Source organism: Aquarana catesbeiana, linkage group LG11 (assembly GCF_042186555.1).
Source record: "Aquarana catesbeiana isolate 2022-GZ linkage group LG11, ASM4218655v1, whole genome shotgun sequence".
Lineage (NCBI taxonomy): Eukaryota > Metazoa > Chordata > Amphibia > Anura > Ranidae > Aquarana > Aquarana catesbeiana.
In genome coordinates, this window is record NC_133334.1 from 73,866,923 (window position 1) to 73,893,531 (window position 26,609).

A 26,609-nucleotide genomic window follows, 5' to 3' on the forward strand; every position below is an offset into this window, starting at 1 on the left:
TTTAATAATTCCAATAATAGAGTATTTTGTGATATCAGATTAAACCCTTTATAATGAATAGGCTGTATTAGAGTTATGAACCCCAATTTCTTATATAATTTGTGTATGATTCACTGCTAAAACTATCCTTGTCAAATATATTTAACTGTAAGAATATTCTCACATTAATGCATTAAAATATCAGAACATCAATTAAACAAACTATAACTTGTGGAAACCATTTTACCTAATTTTCTCAGAAATCAAATGGCATATCAATGGCTTTATGTTGAGTGCAAAAAAAAATTCTAAATGACTGAAACATAATAGGCTATAAAAAAACTATCTACAGCTTATAACCCCATGTCTAAGTAATTTTATAGATTTCCAGAACCAAACCCCATATCTTTTTACTCTACCTGTTCCCTGCTTTTATTTTCTTCAATTTTTTTCCTGTTCACTTTCTATTTCTTTTCTTTCAGCCTTATTCCTTTGCCTTTTACATTTCAAAACAATGTATTGATCCCCAGAGTGGCTCTCAGTGTGCTGACTTCAACCCCTTCCAAAGGAAACTTCATTGTTTATCACTCCCCAACCTTTGACTTATTTAAGTCCTGGAGCTATTCTTTTCTTTAATCACCTGAATGATTCACACTCGCTACAACTGTTTACACAACATATGTTTCCTAAGCCTTCCTAAGCCTTGTTTAACAATTTTTTTCTTCTGGTGTATTTTTCTTGTTTCTTATCCAAATGTAAAGCTGAACTCCAGGCAAAAGGTAAATACACAACTGGAATACATGTATGTCAATGGTTTTGCTTGTGGGGAGTTTAGTGAATCCATTACGCAGATCTTGTGATCTAGGCACCTTTGTCAGAGAGCACAGCCAGGTTGGACCTCCATGCCGACTACACTGCTAATTGGCAACACGGCCTGCTCCAAGAGCCTAGCCACAATATAAAGGCACAATAGCAGCCATAGCACACTGATTGGGCCATTCAGTTGCTCTCCCAATTTGTACAAATGTTCCTTATAAGAACAAAACCCCAACTGAGTACTGGCCCTTCTTCTCCTACTGTTAGTGATACGCAGAGGATTACATGAGTCTGAGATTAAATCAATTATACTTCTTCTATGTTCTGCCAAAATTCCAAGTCATTCAGAACTGGGCTCCTGTGGCGGTATTGTTGAAGTTTGCGTGCCCTCTCCAACCCCTGACACAAAAGGTAGGGCCGGGAGTGTGGCCAGCAACCAGGAACATGGACACGTTGTAATCTAGCTCCCGGACAGACCTCTAGCTCTTAACAGCTCAAAGCGACACGGAGCAGCAGAGATCGCTTGAATTGCAGTAGGGTGACAGCAGCTACCCTCAGGGCAAACGAAAATCAAGGTAAGGTCCCCTGCAAGCTCACTGACTTCTTCACGCTGGACCCAGTCCACTGCCTTAACTAACTACAGTAAAACCTTAGATTGTGAGCATAAGCATGCTTGTAATCCAATGCACTTGCATATGAAAGAAAATTTCCCCATAAGAAATAATGGAAACTTAAATGATTTGTTCCACAACCATTTATTCATAAGTCCTTCAGTTTAAAGTCCATATAAAAAGATTATAGCAATGTGATAGGTTGTGTAACCATAACATGTCCATCCACAAGGTGAATAGAAGCAAACTCCAGCAGGAGCTACCGAGTATAAAAGAGAAGAGAGGCGCCTCTAAGTGTAGCAATATGGTTACATTTAATGAAGGTACAACATTTAGCAACTCACATGGTTGAGGATTAAAAGAGGCACATCTAAGTATGCAGGCATCTGGGGTAAAGCTGTCCACATAGACCATCCCCCACACCACCTGCTCTCACGGATGTCAGTCTGCAATCATGACTGGGAAGAATACCCTGCAGCAGAGCAATTGAACCGCTCGTGGAGCACAGCGTGGAAGGGACCACATCGATGGCGGCGACAGCTTTACCCCGGATGCCTGCATACTTAGATGAGCCTGTTTTAATCATCAATCATATGAGTTGTTAAATGTTGTACCTTCATTAAATGTAACCATATTGCTACACTTAGAGGAGTCTCTTTTATACTCAGCTGTGACGTGATGCTACTTGTATATCAAGACTAGGGATGAGCCGAACACCCCTCTGTTCGGTTCGCACCAGAACATGCGAACAGGAAAAAAGTTCGTTCGAACATGCGAACACCGTTAAAGTCTATGGGACACGAACATGAATAATCAAAAGTGCTAATTTTAAAGGCTTATATGCAAGTTATTGTCATAAAAAAAGTGTTTGGGGACCCAGGTCCTGCCCCAGAGGACATGGATCAATGCAAAAAAAGTTTTAAAAATGGCCATTTTTTCAGGAGCAGTGATTTTAATAATGCTTAAAGTCAAACAATAAAAGTGTAATATCCCTTTAAATTTCGTAGCTGGGGGGGTGTCTATAGTATGCCTGTAAAGGGGCGCATGTTTCCCGTGTTTAGAACAGTCTGACAGCAAAATGACATTTCGAAAGAAAAAACCCATTTAAAACTACTCGTGGCTATTGCATTGCCGACAATACACATAGAAGTTCATTGATAAAAACGGCAAGGGAATTCCCCACAGGGGAACCCCGAACCAAAATTAAAAAAGAAAAATGACGTGGGAGTCCCCCTAAATTCCATACCAGACCATTCAGGTCTGGTATGGAGTTTAAGGGGAACCCCGTGCCAAAAAAAAAAAAAACGGCATGGGGTCCCCCCAAAGATCCATACCAGACCCTTATCTGAGCACGCAACCTGGCAGGCCGCAGGAAAAGAGGGGGGGACGAGAGTGCGGCCCCCCCTCCTAAACCATACCAGGCTACATGCCCTCAACATTGGGAGGGTGCTTTGGGGTAGCCCCCCAAAACACCTTGTCCCCATGTTGATGAGGACAAGGGCCTCATCCCCACAACCCTGGCCGGTGGTTGTGGGGGTCTGAAGGGTCTGGTATGGAATTTAGGGGGAACCCCACATCATTTTATTTTAATTTGGCCGGGGTTCCCCTTAATATCCATACCAGACCTGAAGGGCCTGGTATGGAATTTAGGGGGACTCCCACGTCATTTTTTTTTTTAAATTTTGGTTCGGGGTTCCCCTGTGGGGAATTCCCATGCCGTTTTTATCAATGAACTTCTATGTGTATTGTCAGCAATGCAATAGCCGCGAGTAGTTTTAAATGGGTTTTTTCCTTCGAAATGTCATTTTGCTGTCAGACTGTTCTAAATACGGGAAATATGCGCCCCTTTACAGGCATACTATAGACACCCCCCAGCTATGAAATTTAAAGGGATATTACACTTTTATTGTTTGACTTTAAGCATTATTAAAATCACTGCTCCCGAAAAAATGGCCGTTTTTAAAACTTTTTTTTGCATTGATCCATGTCCCCTGGGGCAGGACCCAGGTCCCCAAACACTTTTTATGACAATAACTTGCATATAAGCCTTTAAAATTAGCACTTTTGATTTCTCCCATAGACTTTTAAAGGGTGTTCCGCGGCATTCGAATTTGCCGCGAACACCCCAAATTGTTCGCTGTTCGGCGAACTTGCGAACAGCCAATATTCGAGTCAAACATGAGTTCGACTCGAACTCGAAGCTCATCCTTAATCAAGACATCGCTTGTATATCAAGTTAAAATTGATTTAAAACGTTGCTTGTTTTGAAAAACGCTCTCAAACCAAGTTACTCTCAAACCAAGGTTTTACTGTAACTCTTCCTCATCACACAGCCCACAGAAATCCCACTTCAGACAGGTTTCTATACTGTTGGATATGGGAGACTGTAATGAGGAGTACAGTATACTAGAAGATACAAGGGAGCTTATTGATCCCATTGAAAACTTTCCCACTGCTGGTAATCCAATAGTGGACACAACTCTAAAAGATATGCTTGTCTCCCTATGGGGTACTTTACATACAGACATGCTTTCTTTTGTAAAAAAAAAACACAAATCACTCCCACTCAATGAAATAATAAAATATCACAAATAGTATGGAAAAGCTGCTAGCACAATTCTCCTGGCGTACAAAACAATACAATATATCATAAGTGCAGCACTTATACGGTGTTAATAGTTTAAATGTTCAAAGAACATGACATCTCATATATATATATATATATATATATATATATATATATATATATTAAGTCCAATAAGTGCAGGTCCACACAGAAAGGTGCTGGGAAGGATTCGTCACCAAAAGGAGAAGTTCACACTGACCCTTACCCCAGTAGGTGGACCACTTAATCAAAAGCAGTCAAAAGCGCTTATGAATACTCTACTGCAGCTTTCCACACATGTAAGATGATGGGTTGTTTAGGAAACGACACAATCCTCCTTGGGAAAAGTCTCACAACATAAATGTATGGGAATAGGCAAGAAGAGACTTCATTGTACATTATTACCGACAAAGGTATTTATTTTAAAACTAAAAAGAAGCCAGAATACTCACAAACATAGTGGTTAAAATTTGCATATAATTTCTCATATCATAGGCAATGTTTCCTAGAGGTAAGATGTCTGACTATGGAGCGTGACAACATCACATGACCAGACTCCATCCAACGTGTTTCATCACTCACAGACATCAAGCGGGTGTCTGAGTTATGAAATGCATTGGGAGGAGTCTGGTCACGTGATGTCCCCATACTTGATAGTCGGCCACCTTACCCATTGCAAACCCTACCTATGATATGAGGATTGATATGCAAACTTTAACCACTATGTGAGTAATTTGGCTTCTTTCTTATTTTTAAATAAATATCTTTGTCAGTAATACTGCATGGAGGATTGTGTCATTTCTTAAACAACCCATCATCTTACATGTGTGGAGAGCTGCAGTAGAGTATTCATAAGCGCTTCTGACTGCTTTTGATTAAGTGGTCCACATGTTGGGGCAAGGGTCAGTGCGAACTTTTCCTTTTGGTGACAGATCCTTCCCAGCACCTTACTGTGTATACCTTCACTTTTTTATATATATGAGATGTCATATTCTTTAAACATTTGGACTAATAACACTGTATAAGTGCCGCACTTATGATATAATGCTTTCTTTTGTCATAAGAGTTAAAGCTGAAGTCACAGATTAGGGTGTTAGAGTCAGCCACATGGAAACTAAGATGGCCAAGCTTCCTGTAGCCCACAGTGAACTTGTGGATGCCCATAACGACACCGAAGAAGAAACCCAACAACGTAAACTTAAAATCGCTGACTTAGAGAATAGATTGAGGAGGAACAATATTAAGCTATGGGGACTAGCTGAGATGATACCCCTGGGTGATCTAAAGCGCCATGTACAACAATTGATCTCTACGCTGCTACCGGATGTTCCTGATTAGGGGTCCATTATAGACAGAGCACACAGATTCCCTAAGCCACCTTACATTGATGATCATCTCCCCTGGGATGTAATAGTGAAAGTTCACTTTTCACATAATAGAAGCAACAAATAAGACTCCTGTGCAAAAGTGTGATATCCCAGTGAAAGCCTTGCTGCCCTCTCGGACTGGCGATGTCCCAGAGCCACTACAAAAAATGAACAAAGACAAAACCAAAGAAAATTCCCAGCTCAACTCACCAGCCAGTCTGCTTAAAAACCAAATTAACCTGTCCAATAGTCTGCGTTAAAAACAGAGGTTTAGTTAGCACACATTTGAAAACGCATGCGTAAGCTGCAAGGCCTCTTCATGGTACCCTGCGTATTGCTTGCAGTCCTAACACTACTAAATTTATGAGCGTCTCCACAGTGGAAGCACATGCATTCTAACGGATAAATAAGGGGCAGGTGGGCCTGAAGCTAGCCCAGTCCTCCTCACAGGCACAGAGCGCACACTGAACACACAGAACATAAATCCAATGGCAGCAAAAGTGTCCACTGTGTCTCCTTACCAACTTTACTCCAGTGCTAACTAAAACCCTTTTTTTAACACAGACTATTGGACAGGTTAATTCAGTTGGTAAGCAGACTGGTTGGTGAGTTGAGCTGGGAATTTACTCTGGTTTTGTCTTTCGTGTGTTTGCCCTTCTATGTGCTCCTTGCTGTGAAGGCCAGTTATAGGTGGGGGCAGGAGTCATCTCTTTGTTACTGGTGTAAACATGAACAAAGGCAGGCACACCAGTCTGTGCATTATCCCAAAATATTTAATAAGAAATAATCTTCATAAATTATACTCACACAAATAACAATTAAAATCACTCATCAAGCTACTCATCCATAGCCCTATAGGCTTAGGTACAACAGACTCAAGAGTACAAGGCCTTCACTCGGGTCCTTACTGGCTGATGCATTTTGAAGGCAACACCTTCTTCCTCAGAGCGAAGGTACATTATTTTGATTTATGAAATTAATAATGCTTCATACACAATAGTAAATTTGTACGCCTCTAACTCTGGACAACTTTTCATTGCCCTCCTGAAAAAAATTGGGGCGGTTCAAAAAGGCTTTCTTTTATTAGTCTGGGATTTTAATTTAAATCTATTTTTATACCATGCACATGACAGACCCTTCAACCCTTTTTACATAAACCTGAATGACCCTTGGAGATGTCTACACTCAGCAGAGAGACATTATACTTTCAACTCTGCACACAATGGGTCATATTCAAGAATAGATCTCTTCTTGACAGATCTTACCCTTTTGCATAAAGTACATAGCACAGATATATTACCCATTACATGGTCTGACCATGCCCTGATATCTCTGACTTTGACAGAGGCTTATAAGACACTACCAACCTGTCTTTGGCATATTAATACAGTAAAACCTCGGTTTACGAGCGTTACGCAATGCAAGCTGTTTTTAAAAAAAAATCCTGACTTAATTTGCGAGCGTTGTCTCGCAAAACAAGCAGGATTCAAGCCTCTGGGGTGTGCAGTGTTGCATGTAGCCAGAGGTATGGAGCACCAGAGACACTCAGAGGAGGGAGGGCATCAGAGACACTCGGAAACACTCAGAGATGCTCGGAGACCACTCGGAGACCCACAGAGACACTTGGAGATGCTCCGAGATGCTTGGAGTGTCTCCGAGCGTCTCCGAGTGGTCTCTGAGTGTTTCCAAGTGTCTCTGGCGCCCCCCACCTCTGGCCACATGCGGTACTGTATACACTAGCAGTTACACTGGAACAAATTAACTGAGTTTCCATTGATTCCTATAGGGAAACTCACTTTGACATACGAGTGCTTTGGATTACAAGCATGCTTCTGGAACAAATTATGCTCGTAATCCAAGGTTATACTGTACATACTTATTTACTAATAGGACTCATAGAGAAAGACTTAACTACTCAGCTTAAATTATTTTTTCACTGCAATCTGACACCTTAATCTGACATATTCAATATCTGGTGCACACATAAGACTTATTCTAGAGGATTGTTGATACAACTGGCAGCTAGGGAAAGAAACGGAGGTTGCAGTTTGTGGAGCTTATCTATTACAAATCGTTTTACAAAATTTAAATAGCTACAGCAAATTTGAGATATCGTAGATGGGCTGAATAGCGACATTCAAAATGTTAGTCCTCCTGAAGATCTTATATTATTTTTGCACTATCCTGATCCCTCTTAATCCCAGCTTTTTTCAAATGTTATACAGGGATCTTAATCTGTATATTTGGAAGAGTAGGAGACCTAGGATTACATGAGATACTTTGATTAAGCATAGATCACAGGGAGGGGTTGGACTGCCTGATATTCAGACTTATCAATAGGAGGTATTATTGGAACACTTAAAAGCATGGTTTGAACCAGAACCCCCCAATTGTTGGGTAGCTATCAAAAGAGTGATTCTAAATGACCAAGATTTGACTTCTTTGCCTCAGAGTCAGGATAGAAAATATATATTCCAAATGTCTTATCCATTCAAGCCTCTTTAGGATCCTGGAATTATTCTCTACAATCAGTACCTCCCCATGATAAGAGAGAAATGGATATTCCTTTGTAAGCTTTTGAATTTCTTGTACCTTCCTTCTCTGTAGCCTCTTGGTCACTACAAGGGCATATAAATCTCAAAGAGGCCCTAAGAACCCTTGATAAGGAAGACTTTCATAATGTGGCCCAGGTTCAACATTTTCCTAATCTTTAACCTGTCATGCAGGTGCTTATTAATAACGCAGTTTGGAAATACTATAACTTCCTGTTGCCCTCTAACAAAAACTATCTTTTGGTTTAATAAATATCTGATTTGCCAAACATCTGAACTTAAACCTGCATTTACACTGATTTTACAAATGACGGAGATACCTTCTATTAGCCCTATTTGTGTTACCGATAGGAAGGTTTCCAATTCAGTATTTACCATAGCTTCCCATATTTTAATAGCCGCAAGGCTGATGGTTACTTGCAAATAGAAACACTCTTTGGCCCCAAATTTGTCCAAAGTGAGTTATAGAGTTTACACTCAGTGTACTTATGAGAAATTTTTCACAGGTACCAACCAGTCGTTACAGATATATTATGCTAGATGGAATGTATGGTTATCTACAGTATATATAAATGAGATACAAAGTGGCGATCAAGGAATGGTGTTGTGTTCATGTCTGACCTTATAAAGGATAATTTGGCATATACTGTTCTAAATGTTTTTAATGTTCTAATTGTTCCACATGTTCTGTAGTTTTTGTTACTTCTTTTGTAAACTCATATAGTGTACACTATTATGTACTTTTAATAACACAATATTTCTACAATACAATAACACAATATTTCTACTATTCTATTCCAGCAGTACTCTGTGCACTGTTAGCATACTCCATAACCAATGAATGTGAAAAGCGTTATTTTATTTTGTACTGCTTTGTATAATTGTATACTGCTATGTACTAAAGAAACTTCCAATAAAAAACAAATTAAATGAAAAAAGGTAGGACCATTTTTTTCAAATTCATTTTCATCTTCGGTGTCCAAAAAAATACACTATTTTTTTCTCCCCGATGCTAGATGTCTGTCTATGCTCTCAGACATGGTGTTCTGTCCAACCAGACTTTCTAACTGTGATGCAAACCTGTATATTTGTTCCATGTCTGTGTCAAAAAAGACCCCTTTTGCCATACATTTTGCAATAGCCTAACTGAATCACTGAATTTGAATGTATTTCTATAGATCATGAACCCTATAAAACTTGTCACGTAATCCTTGTATCTACTGTTGGGCACTAGACATAATACTTCATCTTACTCTAAAAATGTTGACTTACCTTAGAAACTAAATCCTTCTTCCCATACCGAAGCTCTTTAAGCTGGGCCTGTATGCGTTTTGACTACAAAATGAAAAAAAAAAAAAAAGACAATTTATCAATAAACTAAATTCCCTGTAAACATATACGTAGATATACTATTCAGTATAACAATAGGTCAAGCTTTTTACCAACCTACCGATCAACCAATATATACAATCATCTTAGTAAAATTACTTTTATTTGAAAAACGAAAAGCAATATTGCTCTGACAATATTTCATCTGAGTATTAGAAATTCATAGACACAGGAATGAATGACTGTCTAAAAGTAGAGTGACAAATTCTTTCTATTCAGTGCTGTCTTCATGGAAATCTTTTTAATAATTTATATGCTAATAGAAATGCACTGGCTTATCGAGACTATGATCTAGTAGTTGGATTTGGTATAACAACGATTTCTCCTTTATGCTGGAGTGTTCAGATATAAGAACACCCTGTGAGCCAATATAGAAATATGAGTTGCTGGCTTTATTTATGACACGTTTTATCTCCCTGCAAGGTCGGTTTGGCTGCTAACACATGCAGCCTTATTCAATAAATGAAAAATAAAACAAAATATTACCCCAAACATCACACATAGGTTAGATAATGAGGTAAAGTTGACACAAGGCTAATCCCATCATGTAGGAACAGCCAAGACTTAACAAAATTAGCCAACAGACAGAAACAATAGGTGACTCAATTAACTCAATTAACAATGGGAATTCACACCTAGACAATGGTTTGATAAATCAGGGATCACAGACTGTTCAACACCAGTCTACAACTGTCTATGAGACAAAACTTAGACACTGTTCCAGCAGTCTGAAAACGTGAAATTCATTTATTTTCATACATTTCTTGAGGGATATTGTTGATAAATATTTATGTCGCAAGTGAAGGAGCTTTTCCAACCTAGTCTGTGTTAGGGCTAGCATATTCCCTCTTACCATTCAACTGTACAAGATTAATATTACATCTTTCCATCCACTCCAGAAGAGAAGCTTTCTTGTCCTTATTTAGAGAATTAATCTAAGGCTCGGTCTCATCGTTCATCATATTGTTGTCAATCATTAGAGGATGATCTGCTCTCTATGGGATCAGAGGCTAAACTGAGCTCTTTTCCATGCTCTGACTGGGAGAAGCAAACAAAATCATCAGTCTCCTCCATGAGCCATAATCAGTAGATAGGAGGCAAGCCCCTAGTCCCCTCCAAAAGCCTCTGTCCTAGTTCGGTCTGTCACAAAACTCATCCTGTAAAAGGAATCTGTCACTAATATAAAATGTGATAAATACCATGCTTCAAAAAGCATCAATTAAAACTTACCTCTCCAATCCAGTGAGTCCCTTACCTGGGGCACAGTGGCTGAAGGATCTTCAGCATTCAACATATGAGGTGCTGAACTGTGTCAGATACCTGCCCACCCCCATAAGGGTTCCATCTGCACTGTATGGACCAGTCATTTGTGTCTGATGTTGACCAGTGTCCCCCAGGCAAAGGAGCCAAGAGGACTCACCATACTTGACAGGTGCTCAAATGGCCTTGTTAAACGGAACAGTTAAAATGCTCCACTTACTCAGTCACATTTGAGATGTAATCTTAAAGGGGTAAAGTCAACAGTAGAGCAGTAATTTATTTTCTTTTTCATCTTAGCAGTGGTGTATTTTCATGCTGCTACTCACCATTGTGCCTGGTCAGTAGACAATATAAAAACCTGTAGAAGATTTCATATTACTTATCCTGCAAGCTGTAACTTTGCTACAGCCATCAAATGTCAGTATACTTAAAGCTGAGTTCCAGCCCGTAAAAAAGTAAAAAATAAATAAAAGTCAGCAGCTACAAATATTGCAGCTGTTGACTTTTAATATAAGGACACTTACCTGTCCAGGTATCCCGCAATGTCAGCACCCATAGCTGATTAGTCAATCGGCTTTGGGTGCAGGCACCAGCATCTTCACTACGGGAAACAAGAAGTGAAGCCTTGTGGCTTGACAGCCGATTTCCTACTGCGCATGCGCCAGTTGCGCTGCACTTTCCGAATGGCTTCGCTGTCTTCTGGGACCTGTGTGTCTCCCAGAAGGCAGCGGGTGGAAGAAGGAGGGGCCGGAAATTTAGTAGATCGTTGTGCGGTGATCTTACCTGGAAGTGGTTTTGACAGGTATCCACTCCCCCCAAAAAGTGCCAAATGCGGAGGGGGGAGGGTGCGAACAAGCTGAGCTTCCCCTTTTGGGTGGAGCTCTGCTTTAATGCAAAAGCAAACATTAAGTAAGTATACACATTATTGGGAAGGATGATATACTATTGGGCTACAGTTTGAGTGTTGTCTGAATTTTTCTATTTGTTGTACTTTGCCACAAACCTTTTGGAAGACTGGTTTGTTTCTGACACACCTACTTCACTTAAGAATAAGAGCTGGTAGATTCCTAATTAGCACTGTAGGATCTCATTACTGAAGTAGTATTTACCACTCACTGGACAGGAAAGCATTACTGATCTTCTTTTGCAGGGTGATTTTTTAATACTTTTTTTTATTACTTCATTGAGTAGTTAAAGCAAGGCAATTCAATTGGAATACTCTACCTATTTCATGCACTTCAGTCTATATTTCATAATATTGTACAATATCTTTCATATTATCATGAAAATAGAGTGATTTCTCAGGCTATAGGGTGGTTGTGCACAATGCAAGCAGATCGTCAGCAAAGTGACCCAGGAAGTTATTTTAAATTCCTGGCAAATCAGATCATCAAAAACATTATTTTAAATCCCTGGAGGCATATAGAACAGCTTTTTTATGCTTGTATATATAATGAAGAAACACTGAAAAGAGTACTCAACACTTATAGAGGAGTATGTGACTGCCCCCCTATAATGGTGTCTAGACATAGCAACCAATTATTAGGCTCAAAGACTGACACGTGACTGGTAGAGTGACATCACTGCTTTTTGTGTCATTAAAACAAATAATCTTAGCACCAAAGGAGCAAGAACCTGCAATGAAGTGTATAAGGGGTTACCCTTTCTAGAGACAATAGATCTCATTTACTAAAGGCAAATAGACAGGTTCAGTTGCACTCTGAGGGCATGTGCTCCAGAGCTTAGTTAATGGGGGCTCTTCTGGCTTATGACTTATATGCAAGCACAAATGTTGTTTTCTTTTATTTTCTTGCATGTGATTGCAAAGTAAAGCTTCACCTCATTTACTAAACCTTTGAGCTTAGAGTGCAACTGCACTTGCAAAGTGCACAGTCTACTTGCCCTTAGTAAATCAACCCTAATGTCATCTTGCCCTGTATGGTCAGGGTGATCATTTTTCTTGAAAAGTCATGAAAATCATGAACTCAAGTTTTTACTTCAGGCAGTGTAATTGAACTAAGCAACCACCAGATAGCATAAGAGAAAACATTTCTGCAACCTGCACCCAGGTACATTCTCTAAAGTAGAATTCCCAAAAAGAAGCTTAATCAAAAAAAGAGTGCTGCCAACATACTCAAATCCCTGGCCCTCCTCCTCAGCTCCCGACACTCCCCATCCTGGACACAATATTAGGTTCAGACCCTAAGAAACTGACCTACCATATTCTTTACTGAACTTATTACTCCCTCTGCCACTAAGCTGGCCTATCAATTCAAATCCTGATGGTCACAAGATGTTGGGGAAGTAGAGGATGAGGATTGGGCTTAAATACTAGATGCATGTAAACAGGTGTCTCCCAAGGCTTCAGATAGCCACACAGTGCTTCATATTTTGCATAGAGCATACCTGACCCCAGTACCTATTGTCAGATTTCTCCCCTCTCACTCTCCCACATGTCCCAGATGCCCAGATCCCCGGGGGGCCTTCTTTCACATTTTGTGGGAATGTCCTGTCCAGTCATACGTGATTACTGGCCGCAAGTGAGTCAATTCCTCCACGACAAGATGGGATCACCTATGACAGTCGACCCCAGACTATGCTTGTTAGGTCTCTTTCCTAACCCTGAGGATGACAAGTTTGTTTTTTGTTTTTTTTGTTTATTTTTTCATATTATCTATTTTTAATGGAGCAGTTGTGCATGCTGTCCTTATATGTCTGCTGTACTTATTTCTTTTGTATGCATTTACACCAGTTGTAATACTATTCTCTTACCGTCATTTCAATAAAACACATTTAAGGCTGGGTTCACACTATTGCGAATTGGATGCGGGTTCCCAGCATCCAATTTGCAACAGCAGGAGATTTTGACCGGCTCTCTATGAAGCTGGTTCACATATCTCCGCTGCGGGTCCAGTGCAAATTTGCACAGGGGTCCTGTGTGTCTTTTGGTCAGTTTCAGGTCCAAAATTCGGGCTAAAATTGGACCTGAAACTGTGAACGGGGACGCACAGGACCCCTGCTGTGAGCTGCATGCGAAGATAGTGTGAACCCAGCCTAAAAGTTAAAAAAAGTCAAAGGGAGCTTCCAGCTAGAACCCTGGAAGATTGCAACACTCACCAGGAGGTTAAACTCCATCCATTTATTTATTTAACTAGATGCTACCCCTGGCTTGAAAAATGTGTTTATAGTGGAGTTGCACTTTAACATCTTCAACCTTCATTGCAGACATTGTACTTGCCTCATAAAATACTTGCCTTTTAGCATACATTTGTATTAGTGTCAAAAGACAGAGCTGTACATCTGCTTACTGTTCTAATACAATACACTACTTGAACATCAACACAGAGAAATGTCAAGTCTGATGAAACATGCATTACTTATATTTTCATTCAGAATCTCTAGGTCAGATCCCTTCATAAACATTTTAGTTAGCATTTAGCCATTTAAAGAAAGTCTTACTCACTTCTTCAGCACGGAGACCACAAAGTTTGTTTCCAGATAGTAGTTTGTTCTTCAGGCTTTTATTCTGATTAAAAAAAAATAGAGAAACTGTTCAGACTGTAACTATAAATTGCAGAATTTTGATCTTAAAGCTGAATTCCAGTCATGTGTAAAAACATCAATGTTTACAGTTAAAGATTAATATCCCCCTCTGGGTGACTTATGTACATTACAAGGATTTTAACAAACTTTGTTGCAGATTCTTACCTTTTGTTATTCTGAAGAAATCCCTGTGTGTTTGTCTGTGCCCCTGTGCTAAGTGAAACTAATGGGACTGATTTCATAATTATGAACCACCTCCTGCACTTGCAGGGCTCAAATAAGGAAAATTGCAAGGTCTGCATCCCTTTAGATTTGATTTCCTATTCAGAGTATCTCAGAAAAAATGAAATTTTTGTTGTAGGGGATGCCTGAAATCTGACCCGTATCTTAGTGTAGACTTCTGGGAAAATCAGTGAGCCAATCACACAAGCAGGAAATGACATCTGGGGGGCGTTCTGTACACATTCTGCATTGCATGACAGAGCTGCAGATTGAAATGGAAAGATCATTTTTTAATACCATATAATTACAATATTACTTGTGTCCCTTTGTTAAAAAAACAAAAAAAACACACATTTATATATATACAGTATCTCACAAAAGTGAGTACACCCCTCGCATTTTTGTAAATATTTTTTTTATATCTTTTCATGTGACAATACTGAAGAAAAGACACTTTGCTACAATGTAAAGTAGTGGGTGTACAGCTTGTATAACATTGGAAATTTGCTGTCCCCTCAAAATAACTCAACACACAGCCATTAATGTCTAAATCGCTGGCAACAAAAGTGAGTACACCCCTAAGTGAAAATGCCAAAATTGGGCCCAATTAGCCATTTTCCCTCCCCGGCATCATGTGACTCGTTAGTGTTACAAGGTCGCAGGTGTGAATGGGGAGCAGGTGTGTTAAATTTGGTGTTATCGCTCTCACTCTCTCATACTGGTCACTGGAAGTTCAACATGGCACCTCATGGCAAAGAATTCTCTGAGGATCTGAAAAAAAGAATTGTTGCTCTACATAAAGATGACCTAGGCTATAAGAAGATTGCCAAGACCCTGAAACTGAGCTGCAGCATGGTGGCCAAGACCATATAGCAGTTTAACAGGACAGATTCCATTCAGAACAGGCCTCGCCATGGTCGACCAAAGAAGTTGAGTGCACATGCTCAGCGTCATATCCAGAGGCTGTCTTTGAGAAATAGACATGTTAGTGCTGCCAGCATTGCTGCAGAGGGTTTTTTTTGCATTTATACATGTCCCCTGGGGCAGAAACCAGGTCCCCATGCCGTTTTTTTCAATGATTTTTTACCTATGTTGCCGGGATCCAACAATTCATTACAGCCACGAGCAGTTTTGAATTAGATTTTTTCTTTAGAAATGTCATTTTGCTGTGGTATTGATCTAAACACGGGAAAGATGCTTTACTCTACAGGCATACTAAGGACACCCCCCAATCACGATATTTAAAGGAATATTTTATTTTTACTGTTTCACTTTAAGCATTATTAAAATCACTGCTCCTGAAAATCCATTTTTAAAACTTGTTTTTTGCATTGATACATGTCCCATGGGGCAGGACTCGGGTCCCCATGCACTTTTTTTGGCAATAACTTGCATATAAGCCTTTAAAATGAGCACTTTTGATTTTCCATGTTCATGTCCCATAGACTTAAATGGTGTTCACTTGTTCGTATTAATTTTTTGCCTGTTTGCATGTTCTGGTTAAACCGACCCGGGGGTGTTCGGCTCATCCCTATATACAACTAAGGGCAGTTCAGCATATCAACAGTTTCCTTTTTTTCAATAAAAGATGTGTTATGTTTATTGTGATTGATGCTGACTTTTAAACACTGGATTTATATATATATATATATATATATATATATATATATATATATATATATATATATATATATGACTTATGTGTGTGTGCTTATTTACAACTGGCTTCTTTTTAAAGGGTAACTCCACTTTCGTGGGGAAAAACATTAGCAAATAAAGAAAATATAATATAGCCTATGCAATTGTGACACAAGTCATATTGTAATTGAGTGTTGTTAAAAATTACCTTTCCTTTTCAATCTGCAGCCACTGTAATTTTCTGAAAATGCAATGCAATATGGCTAACCTGGTGTTGTTCTGTACACAGAGTGTGTACTGACCACCCCCCAGAAACATAATTTTCTGCTTGTGTGATTGGCTCATCCATTTTCCCAGAAGTCTGCCTAAAATATAAGTCAGATTTCAGGTATCCTCTGCAACAAAAATGGCATTTTCCAATAGGAAATGACATCTAAAGGGATGCAGGTCCAGCAGCCTTCCTCATTAGTGCTCTGCAGCTGCACAGCTGACTGATAATTATGAAACCACTCCCATTAAACCCACTCAGCACAGAAGAACAAACAGTGATTTCTTCAGAATAACAAAAATTAGGAATCCGCAACAAAGGTTGTTATAACTCTTGCAATGTACATAAATCACCCAGAGGGGAATGTTTTTTTTCTCAACAAAAGTAGAGTTACACTTTAACTGAGTAGGGTATCATGTGCATCATACTCATTCACATGGGGGAGAGGATGATATTGGGGGGAGGGGGGCTTATCCTAAAGTCCCACCTGCACCCCCACAACCACTGAGCCAAGGTTATAGGGAAGAGACCCTTGTCTTCATCAACATATCAACATGGTTTAGTAGGTATTAGTTTTCAGGGGGCCCCAATGTATGTATACATTTTTTGCCAATCCCTAGGCTATTATCCTTAAAGATGAAGAAAATTGATTTGACACATTTGCTCAAGGGCTCAATGGTTCAGTTTGGCTAATCGATTTCAATAGGGTTTGGATTTGGCATCTGAACGTCTGATATGTTCAGCCGAATCTCCTTGAACTGAACATAGATCTGTCTGGCTCATTCCTATAAGGGATCAAGCTGTTTTACATAACTGCTAAGTCAAACTTTTATCTACTGCAGTTATGCAACAAATTCACAAAAAAACTATTTTCTTAAGAAAGCTGCACACATTGTGGCATCATGTGAAACATAGTGGAATGTAAATTTTAAGTTAACATGCATTTTAAGACATTTTATAGAACTACAGTTGAGTTTTACGGTCCATTCACACCAATCCAAATTGCATGTTGATGTGGGTTGTGTTACAGCTGCCCATTCATTTGAATTGTACCACAAAGGACAGAAAATCAAGGCTGCTCGGAACACAAAGGAGAAATGGCACATGACAGGGTGGTCTGGAAGACAGGAAAAGGGTTAGGAATGGATTGGGAATGGATTAAGGATTTGACGTATAGAGCAGAGAGGAGGTGGTTACAACTTAAAAACCTCAAGGAAAAGCCAGTGAGGTGTGCAATTTGGCACACTTGCCCATCCTCTTGGTAACAGTGTGGATATGGCTATAAATAGAAGTTCAATTGTTTGGACAATTTAGGTATGAGAATAGGATGAGAGACTTGTGGAACATGTTGTAATTTTTGTCACAGCATGGACAGTCCTTAACCACTTCGGGCTCAGAAGAAATTGCCCCTTAATGACCAGGTCATTTTTTGCTATATGGCACTGCATTAACTGACAATTGCGTGGCCGTGCGACGCTGTACCCAAACAAAAATGATGTCCTTTTTTCCCCACAAATAGAGCTTTCTTTTGGTGGTATTTGATCACCTCTGCAGTTTTTATTTCTTGCGCTATAAACAAAAAAAGAGCGACAATTTTGAAAAAAAAACCCAAATTTTTTACTTTTTGCTATAATAAATATCTAAACTTTTTTTAAAGAAAAACTAATTTATTTGTCAGTTTAGGCCAATATGTATTCTTCTACATATTTTTGGTAAAAAAATTGCAATAAGCGTATATTGATTGGTTAGCGCAAAAGTTATAGCGTCTAGAAGAAAGGGGATAGATTTGAGGAATTTTTTTTTACTAGCAATGGCAATTTTTAGCAGGACTGTGACATTGCGGCGGACAGATCAGATACCTTTGACATTTTTTTGGGACCAATGACATTTATACAGTGATCAGAGCTAAGAGTTAAGTGTGTCCTAGGGATGTGTTTTTAACTGTGGGGCCAGTGTACTGACTGGGAGTAGAGAGACATCGCTGTTTCTAATCACTACGAACAGCAGATCTCTCTTCTCTCCCTGACAGAACAGGGATCTGTCTGTTTACATTGACAGATCCCTCGTTCTGTCTCTCTCAGGAGCGATCGCAGGGGCCCGGCAGACATTGCAGCCGCCAGGCACATACATCAGCTGCTACAATACGTGTTGGGTATGCACGCGCCTGCTAAGGTTGTTTATCCACTTTAGCCCCCGGAAGGTTTTACCCCCTTAATGACCAGAGCATTTTTTGCGATGCGGCACTGCATCGCTTTAACTGACAATTGAATGGTCGTGCGACATTGTACCCAAACAGAATTTTTTTCCCACAGATAGAGCTTTCTTTTGGTGGTATTTGATCACCTCTGTGGTTTTTATTTTTATAAACAAAAAAGACCGTCAATTTTTTTTTTTTACTTTTTGCTATAATACTTATCCAAAAAAATATAAAAAAACAAATTTATTCATCAGTTTAGGCTGATATATTTTCTTTTACATATTTTTGGTAAAAAAAAATCACAATAGGCGTATATTGATTGGTTTGCGCAAAAGTTATCGCGTCTACAAACTATGTAATAGATTTAGAGACTTTTTTATTATTTTTAATGATAAAAGCGGCGATCTGTGATTTTTAGCAGGACTGCGACATTGCGGCAGACAAATCTGACCCCAAATGACACTTTTTGGGGACCAATGACATTATTACATTGATCAGTGCTAAAGAAATGCACTGATCAATGTAAAAATGACACTGGCAGGGAAGAGGTTAACACTAGAGGGTGATCAAGGTGTTAAGTGTGTTCCCTGGGTGTGTTCCAACTGTGGGGGGGCAGGGGTGGGCTTATTGAAACATGACAGAGATCACTGTTCCCAATGACAAGGAACAGAAGATCTCTGTCATGTCACTAGGCAGTCTCTAAATGAGGAGGGTGCAGATCTGCTGGGAGTGAAGTTGACCAAAAAGTTAGAGGAGTTTTTAAACTAGGCGATGGGGGGAGAGCCTAGAGGTTGAGATAGTCAGCACGGAACATATTCCAGAGGGTAGTATTGGGGGCATTAGTGGTAGATTGACTAAAGCACATAAACCCAAGGTAAGTATAGTAACAAGTCCTAGGTACAATCTTGGAACACCCAATAAGAGGATAGTATGCGACCGGTCTAAACTATGTGGCATGTTCACCAATGCCAGGAGCCCGGCGGACAAGCTGGGTGAACTAGAGATACTGTTGTACGGGGAGGATTTGGATTTTGTGGGAATTTCAGAGACCTGGTTTAACAGCTCTCATGATTGGCTGGCAACCATTCAAGGGTATACCCTTTATCGCAGGGATAGAGAGGGTAAAAAAGGAGGAGAGTTATGCCTATATATCAGGAATAATGTACAAGTGAATGTGGAAGATGACGTCATTAAGGGAGCTAGGGAGGAGGTGGAATCCTTATGGGTAGAGCTCCCGAGGGATGATTATCACAGGGATAGAGAGTGTAAAAAAATTTTACGAAATGTCCTACACTCCACTTGAGTGCTTTCCTCATATACTACTTCCTCCCGGTCTGAATATAGAAAAAGATATCAGATATTCCAACTGCTAACAACAAACACAACAAGACAATACTTGTTGTTGCTGAACATGGACCATTTATTGAAAACACGGGTACAAAGTTAATTCTCTCAATCCCCCCACCGCTGCATTCAGGCGGGGTAGACTGTCCAATCAGCAGTGAGAGCTGTTGGAGGAATTCGCCCCCACCAATCTCACAGCTAATCTACATACACATCCCATAATACTCAGTAAGAAAAATACCGCGCTACTAAAAAATAAATAAATAATAACAATAAGCAGCCACTAGAAGTGAGATACACACACAGAATAAAATGAGAAAAATTGTAGCAGCACTAAAAAGAAACAAAGGTGCAAAATACTAATATAAACGAGTTAACTAGATATAAACCAATTGATGGTGTATGGTTATACCAAAGACATAACAAGCAATAATGTTGCTAAATAATTATAGTCCAAAATGTATTTGAATAAAGTCAAGGTTGCAATACAGGTGTGAAAGTATATTACACACATCCACATTAGGAATAATTGTGAACCAAAATCCGTGTTTTGACCAGACCATATTGGCAACATAAAGAATGAAGGCCATCTGGTTACAAAGGATGGGGAGATGGCGAAGGTATTGAATTTATTCTTCTCCTCAGTCTCTATGAGGAAATCAGGGGGCTTCTGTAACCAAAATGGCAGTGTTTATCCTCATGACACATCACAGGAAGCACCTCCATGGTTAACAGAGGACAGAGTTAAAATTAGACTTGGGAAACTTAACACTAATAAATCAGATGGCATGCATCCGAGGGTACGTAGGGAACTCAGTAAAGTAATTGTCAGACCATTGTTCCTAATTTTTAATGACAGTCTACTGACTGGAATGGTACCAGCTGATTGGAGAAAAGCCAATGTAGCACCAATATTTAAAAAGGGCCCAAAATACATCCCTGGGAATTAGACCAGTTAGCCTAACATCAATAGTATGCAAGCTCTTGGAGGGGATGATAAGGGACTATATACAAGATTTTAGTACTGAGAATGGTATCATTAGCAGTAATCAGCATGGATTCTTAAAGAATTGTTCTTGTCAAACCAATCTATTAACCCTCTATGAGGAGGTGAGTTGCCATCTAGATAAAGGAAGGCCCATAGACGTGGTGTATCTGGATTTTGCAAAAGCATTTGACACAGTTTCCCATAAACGTTTACTGTACAAAATAAAGGTCCGTTGGCATGGACCATAGGGTGAGTTCATGGATTGAAAACTGGATACAAGGGCAATTTCAGAGGGTGGTGATAAATGGAGAGTACTCGGAATGGTCAGAGGTGGGTAGTGGGGTCCCCCAGGGTTCTGTGCTGGGACCAATCTTATTTAATTTGTTCATAAACAACCTGGAGGATGGGGTAAACAGTTCAATCTCTGTATTTGCAGACAATACTAAGTTAAGCAGGGCAATAACTTCTCTGCAGGATTTGGAAACCTTGCAAAAAGATCTGAACAAATGAATGGGGTGGGCAACTACATGGCAAATGAGGTTTAATGTAGAAAAATGTAAAATAATGCATTTGGTTGGCAAAAATATGAATGCAATCTATACACTGGGGGGGGGACCTCTGGGGGAATCTAGGATGGAAAAGGACCTGGGGGTCCTAGTAGATGATAGACTCAGCAATGGCATGCAATGCCAAGCTGCTGCTAACAACGCAAACAGAATATTGGCATGCATTAAAAAGGGGATCAACCCCAGAGATAAAACGACAATTCTCACGCTCTACAAGACTCTGGTCCGGCCGCACCTGGAGTATGCTGTCCAGTTCTGGGCACCAGTCCTCAGGAAGGATGTACTGGAAATGGAGCGAGTACAAAGAAGGGCAACAAAGCTAATAAAGGGTCTGGAGGATATTAGTTATGATGAGGAAAGGTTGCGAGGACTGAACTTATTCTCTCTGGAGAAGAGACGCTTGAGAGGGAATATGATTTCAATTTACAAATACCGTACTGGTGACCCCACAATAGGGGTACAACTTTTTCGCAGAAGGGAGTCTAACAAGACATGTGGCCACTTATTAAAATTAGAAGAAAAGAGGTTTAACCGTAAACTACATAGAGGGTTCTTTACTGTAAGAGTGGCAAGGATGTGGAATTCCCTTCCACAGGCGGTGGTCTTAGTAGGGAGCATCGATAGTTTCAAAAAACTATTAGGTAAGCACCTGAACGACCACAACATACAGGGATATACAATGTAATACTGACATATAATCACACACACATAGGTTGGACTTGATGGACTTGTGTCTTTTTCCAACCTCACCTACTATGTAACTATATAACAGGGAAATGCCTTGTTTACATAGGCAGTTCCCTGTTCTGCCTCTCCTTGCTGCGATCGCAAGCCGCCAGTGGACATCCTGCACACATGCACGTGTGCTATACTGCTTTTGCGGACTGACGTACAGGTATGTCAGTTTGCACAGTAGAGACATTCTGTCGACGTATATCTGCGTGAGCAGGTCGACAAGTGGTTAAAAGGCTGCATTACAGCTACAGCGATTTGCCAGGAGAGCTAACCTGCTGCTTTATAACGACAGCGGCTGGTCAAAAAATGGTTAATGGTGCCAAAAATTTAAATTGTTGGTAATGTTTGGACCAATGGTTTAACCTTAATGGACACAAATTTGTATGATTATATGGTTAATGAAATAAGTAATTACTAAGGTTTATTCCAGGTTTACGTACCCACTGAGATGGTTGTGAATGACTGGTGGCTGGTACGGGTTGGCAACAGGACATGATATTAGGTGGCATTGTCAAGGACCTGGCTTTTATGGCTGTATTAGATGTCATGTATGTTTTAAAGAACCTGTGTCATAAATTATGTTGCTGTTATATTTAAAAACATAAATAGTTCAGCGCTAAATAAAGCTAGACTAAATCACTAAGGATTAATAATTGTATGAATTTAAAAACTTCAGAGAGAAAGTCCATGCATATAAATAAGTACATAGAGAGTAAGGTAGATAAAGTCCTCAGCTGTGAAGACTTGTGCTGGTAAAGATGCTTTTCAATCTGGTGCAGATTTATGAAAATACCACCACCGACAGAAATACAGGCCGCTCACCTTACACAGTGGACCTACTGAACTAATAGATAGGTCTACAAAAGCCTTCCCCTCACAAGGGGTTAAAGAGGTAAAGATGTTTTCCAGAGATCCAACTCACATTACACATCCACTGCTCCAAATCGCTCATCAGATCTCACAATCAATGTTGTTACAGACAAACCTCGTTGTACCATGTAAAATCAAAATGAGATATCCATAGTGCTCTCTGTATAAACTCAGTACATTTTATTTAAATCCAAAAGTAAAACTACTCACAAGTGAAGCACTGTGATCCCAGTGCTAAGAATGAAATTGTTTGCTGCAAGCTGCAAGCATGTTTTACAGAGACTAAGTGGAGGGTGGCTGCTGCTGACGCGTTCAGGTCCTCTTGCACGCGTATCATCCCAGTGGGCGGGACTTCATCAGAGGCATGGTGAGCGGCCTGTATTTCTGTTGGTGATGGTATTTTCAGGAATCTGCACCAGATTGAAAAGCATCTTTACCAGCACAAGTGTTCACAGCTGAGGACTTTATCTGCCTTTCTCCCTATTTACTTATTTATACGCATGGACTTTCTCTCTGAAGTTTTTAAATTCATACAATTATTAATCCTAAGTGATTTAGTCTAGTTTTGATTTAGCGCTGCACTATTTATGTTTTTAAAAGTTTACTGAGGATTTGTATTTTGGACCTTGAGTGCTATAGCGGCTTTTTAGGTTAGGATATTTGTTTGCGCCGATTGATCACTATTTACTTACGTTGCTGTTATTATCTATTTATTAAAAACTATGGCCATAACACTCCAATGAAAATATTTTTCACATTGAGGTTGATTTACTAAAACCGGAGAGTGCAAAATCTGGTGCAGCTGTGCATGGTAGCCAATCAGCTTCTAAATTCAGCTTGTTAAATTAAGCTTTGACAATAAAACCTGGAAGCCGATTGGTTTCTATTCAGTGTGGCACCAGATTTTGCACGCTTCAGTTTTAGTAAATCAATCCCATTGCATTATTTATGATGTTTGGTTTTAATGTTAAGTATCACCAGGCCTTTTTTTATAGGTGCAGAAACTCAACCATAACCCCCAAAACCCCCTCCCCTCACACACACAGCCTCCAAACCACATCAAATAGTGGTTATGGTGAAATCATACTAATATTGAGAGGGTCTTAAAGGGGCATTACATTCCAGGAGTGCATTACGTATATAGTGCAGAGTTTGGTAGGGTTACACACAGAGTGAAGAGTTTGGGGTTGTGCTACATACATAGTGCATAGTTCCGGGGTGTGCTACACAGAGGGCAGAGCCTTCTTCCACGGCTGCTCATCTTTGCATCTTCCATCCACATCTCACCTTCCCCCCTCTTCTTCCCTATTACCTCCATGCACACTGACGGTGGCTCCGCCTCTCTCATTTGCAGGGAGATCATCCAGTGGGGGTGTTAGCATCCGCACTGTACCCCGGGCACCTACATCTCCCAGGTCCCCATCCTGCAGTCAGTGGGAGCCGCTGAGGAGATCAAATCTATGGGAGCTGTTGGAAGACAAGCTGTCACTTGTAAACACAGAAGCTGGACTTCTGTATTTACAAGTGATAGTGGTGAGTAGGGAGCAAAGGGCCTCAGCCAGAGGTTGAAGAAGTTCCAGCTGAAAAAAAGCCTTGTATCACTCTGCCCTCTCAGCCCTACCCGAGTCATGAATGCAGTACAGAGCAACACAGGCAGGGCAGCACACGCTAACATATGTTCATTGTCACGAATTGCGCTGTGCTGCAACGCAAGTGCACCAAGAAAGTGCATTAAGATGCAATTCTACTTCCGGTTCCGGCGCCACATGGGGAGGAGGTAAGCAGCCTCAGCTCCTGCACAGCTCCTCACAAAATCGGCATCTAAATCAGCCACAACCTCGGGGGGACCCCTACTGCCTCTGCTCCATCCCAGGCAGACATGGATCGCTTCGTGGAGCTGTCCTCGCCCCCCTCCACAGCTCCGCCGGCGGGAGACATAGCGGCCGACACAGCCAAAATGGCGGCCGCTCCGGACACAGCAGAACGGCCTCAGCAGCAGCCACAACCTGCCCCTGCTATGGCAGAGACCGACCCCACATCCCCGGCTAACATTGCCCAGGCTGTAGTACAACTTCTGGGGCCATCCCTAACAGCCACTGTGGACGCAGCGGTGCACAGAGGGCTGGAACAGCTGCACATAGAGCTCCAGGCTCAGGCCCAGCGCGTCACTCAGGTGGAGGAGAGAATTTCTATACTTGAAGATGACTGCACAGCCTCATCTACAGCACTTGCACGCATCACTGCCTCGCATAGAGACATATGGGACAAGCTGGACGATTTAGAAAATCGCTCAAGAAGGAACAACTTGCGCATAATTGGCTTGCCAGAGTCGATCCCGGCCTCACACCTTACAAATATATGTGCAAAAACCATCCCAGAGCAACTTGGCCTCCGTATACCCTGCACTGTTGAACGAGCGCATCGTATGGGTCAATATTCTGACACACGCGCTAAACCTCGGCATGTGATAGTGAAATATTTGAACTATGCTGACAAGAACGCCATAATGCAAAAATTTCGTCGCACGCGCTCACTGGTGGTGGATGGCGCAAAACTGTTGCTCTTTGCGGACTATTCCATAGAGGTAATGAAACAACGCAAGGCATTCTCCTCGGTATGTTCCACTCTGCACCACAATCAAATCCGATTCTCCCTAGCTTATCCAGCTGTCCTCCGCGTTCAAACACCTGAAGGGGAGCAACTCACCTTTAATACACCTGAAGAGGCGTAAACCTACCTAGCCAACAGAAGCTCCGAAATGGAACACAACGCTGCTGCAGAGGGCTCACCATCGACATCTTCACAGCACGCGTATGGACCCCCTAAACACCCCCCGAAGCCCGACCAAACCTCCATACAAATGCAGCCGTTTCACCAACCAGGAAGATCGCTCTGGGAATCGTTGAAGGACTCCACATCACCACCTTTTTCACCTCGCCATCTACGAACGGGTAGTATCAACCCATCTCATACGTTTTTCTTTTCTTAATTTTTTATCCCTAAAATGAGGATGCTTTTGTTGCCTCTAGAAACTGCCGTACATGCTCTTTATGGAGCACTACCCCTACCAGCCGGTAGCTAAAAGTTATACATTTATAGTGATATGGTCATGTAACTCAATAACGGAGATAGCCCCCCATAACCTGGGGGACCCTCCTTTTCAGGGACACTTGCAATGTTTTTGTTATTTATATTTTCTATTTTCTGGTCTGTTTAAGCCTAATCTAAAGAGGGGGGCCCTCCCCTGTGTTTAGCCTACCTCGCCATTGATTAGTTTAAACCTGCACTGCTTCCTGAGGGGATCCCCCCTAGACTACCCTCCCTTCCTATCCGGTACCCCCTCCCTCCCCCTATCCCCCTTTCCTCTCCCCTACCTTCCCTATCCTCACCCCCCGTTGCTAACACCCTGCCCCTACGTGAGGAGCTGGCAATCAATGAGAGCTATGCTAACTAGATAGGTGGGACCTCATGTGGAAAAAAGAGAAGTCCACAAGGCACGTTATATATTTCCTTATCCGATATTCTGCCTTATTAATGTTTATAACTTATTGTTGCTTAGAGAAGTTTAAGTTCATGTTTGCCAATCTAGTTCATATGTCTTCAGGGGCTCTGAGGCGCTTTGGTGGCTCCCAAAAGGTAGATAACACATCTACAAAGGG

General features: G+C 40.8%; 1 protein-coding gene across 1 annotated transcript in view; it reads right to left on the minus strand.

The window, feature by feature from the left end:
- Positions 1-26,609, minus strand: part of LUZP2 (leucine zipper protein 2) — a 1,010,053-nt gene that overhangs the window by 280,509 nt on the left and 702,935 nt on the right. Inside the window, exons 6-7 of the mRNA XM_073604551.1 lie at positions 14,043-14,105; positions 9,203-9,265 (exon numbers count right to left, since the gene is read on the minus strand). Coding sequence (XP_073460652.1) covers positions 9,203-9,265; positions 14,043-14,105 — 126 coding nt within the window. The remainder of the gene's footprint in view (positions 1-9,202; positions 9,266-14,042; positions 14,106-26,609) is intronic.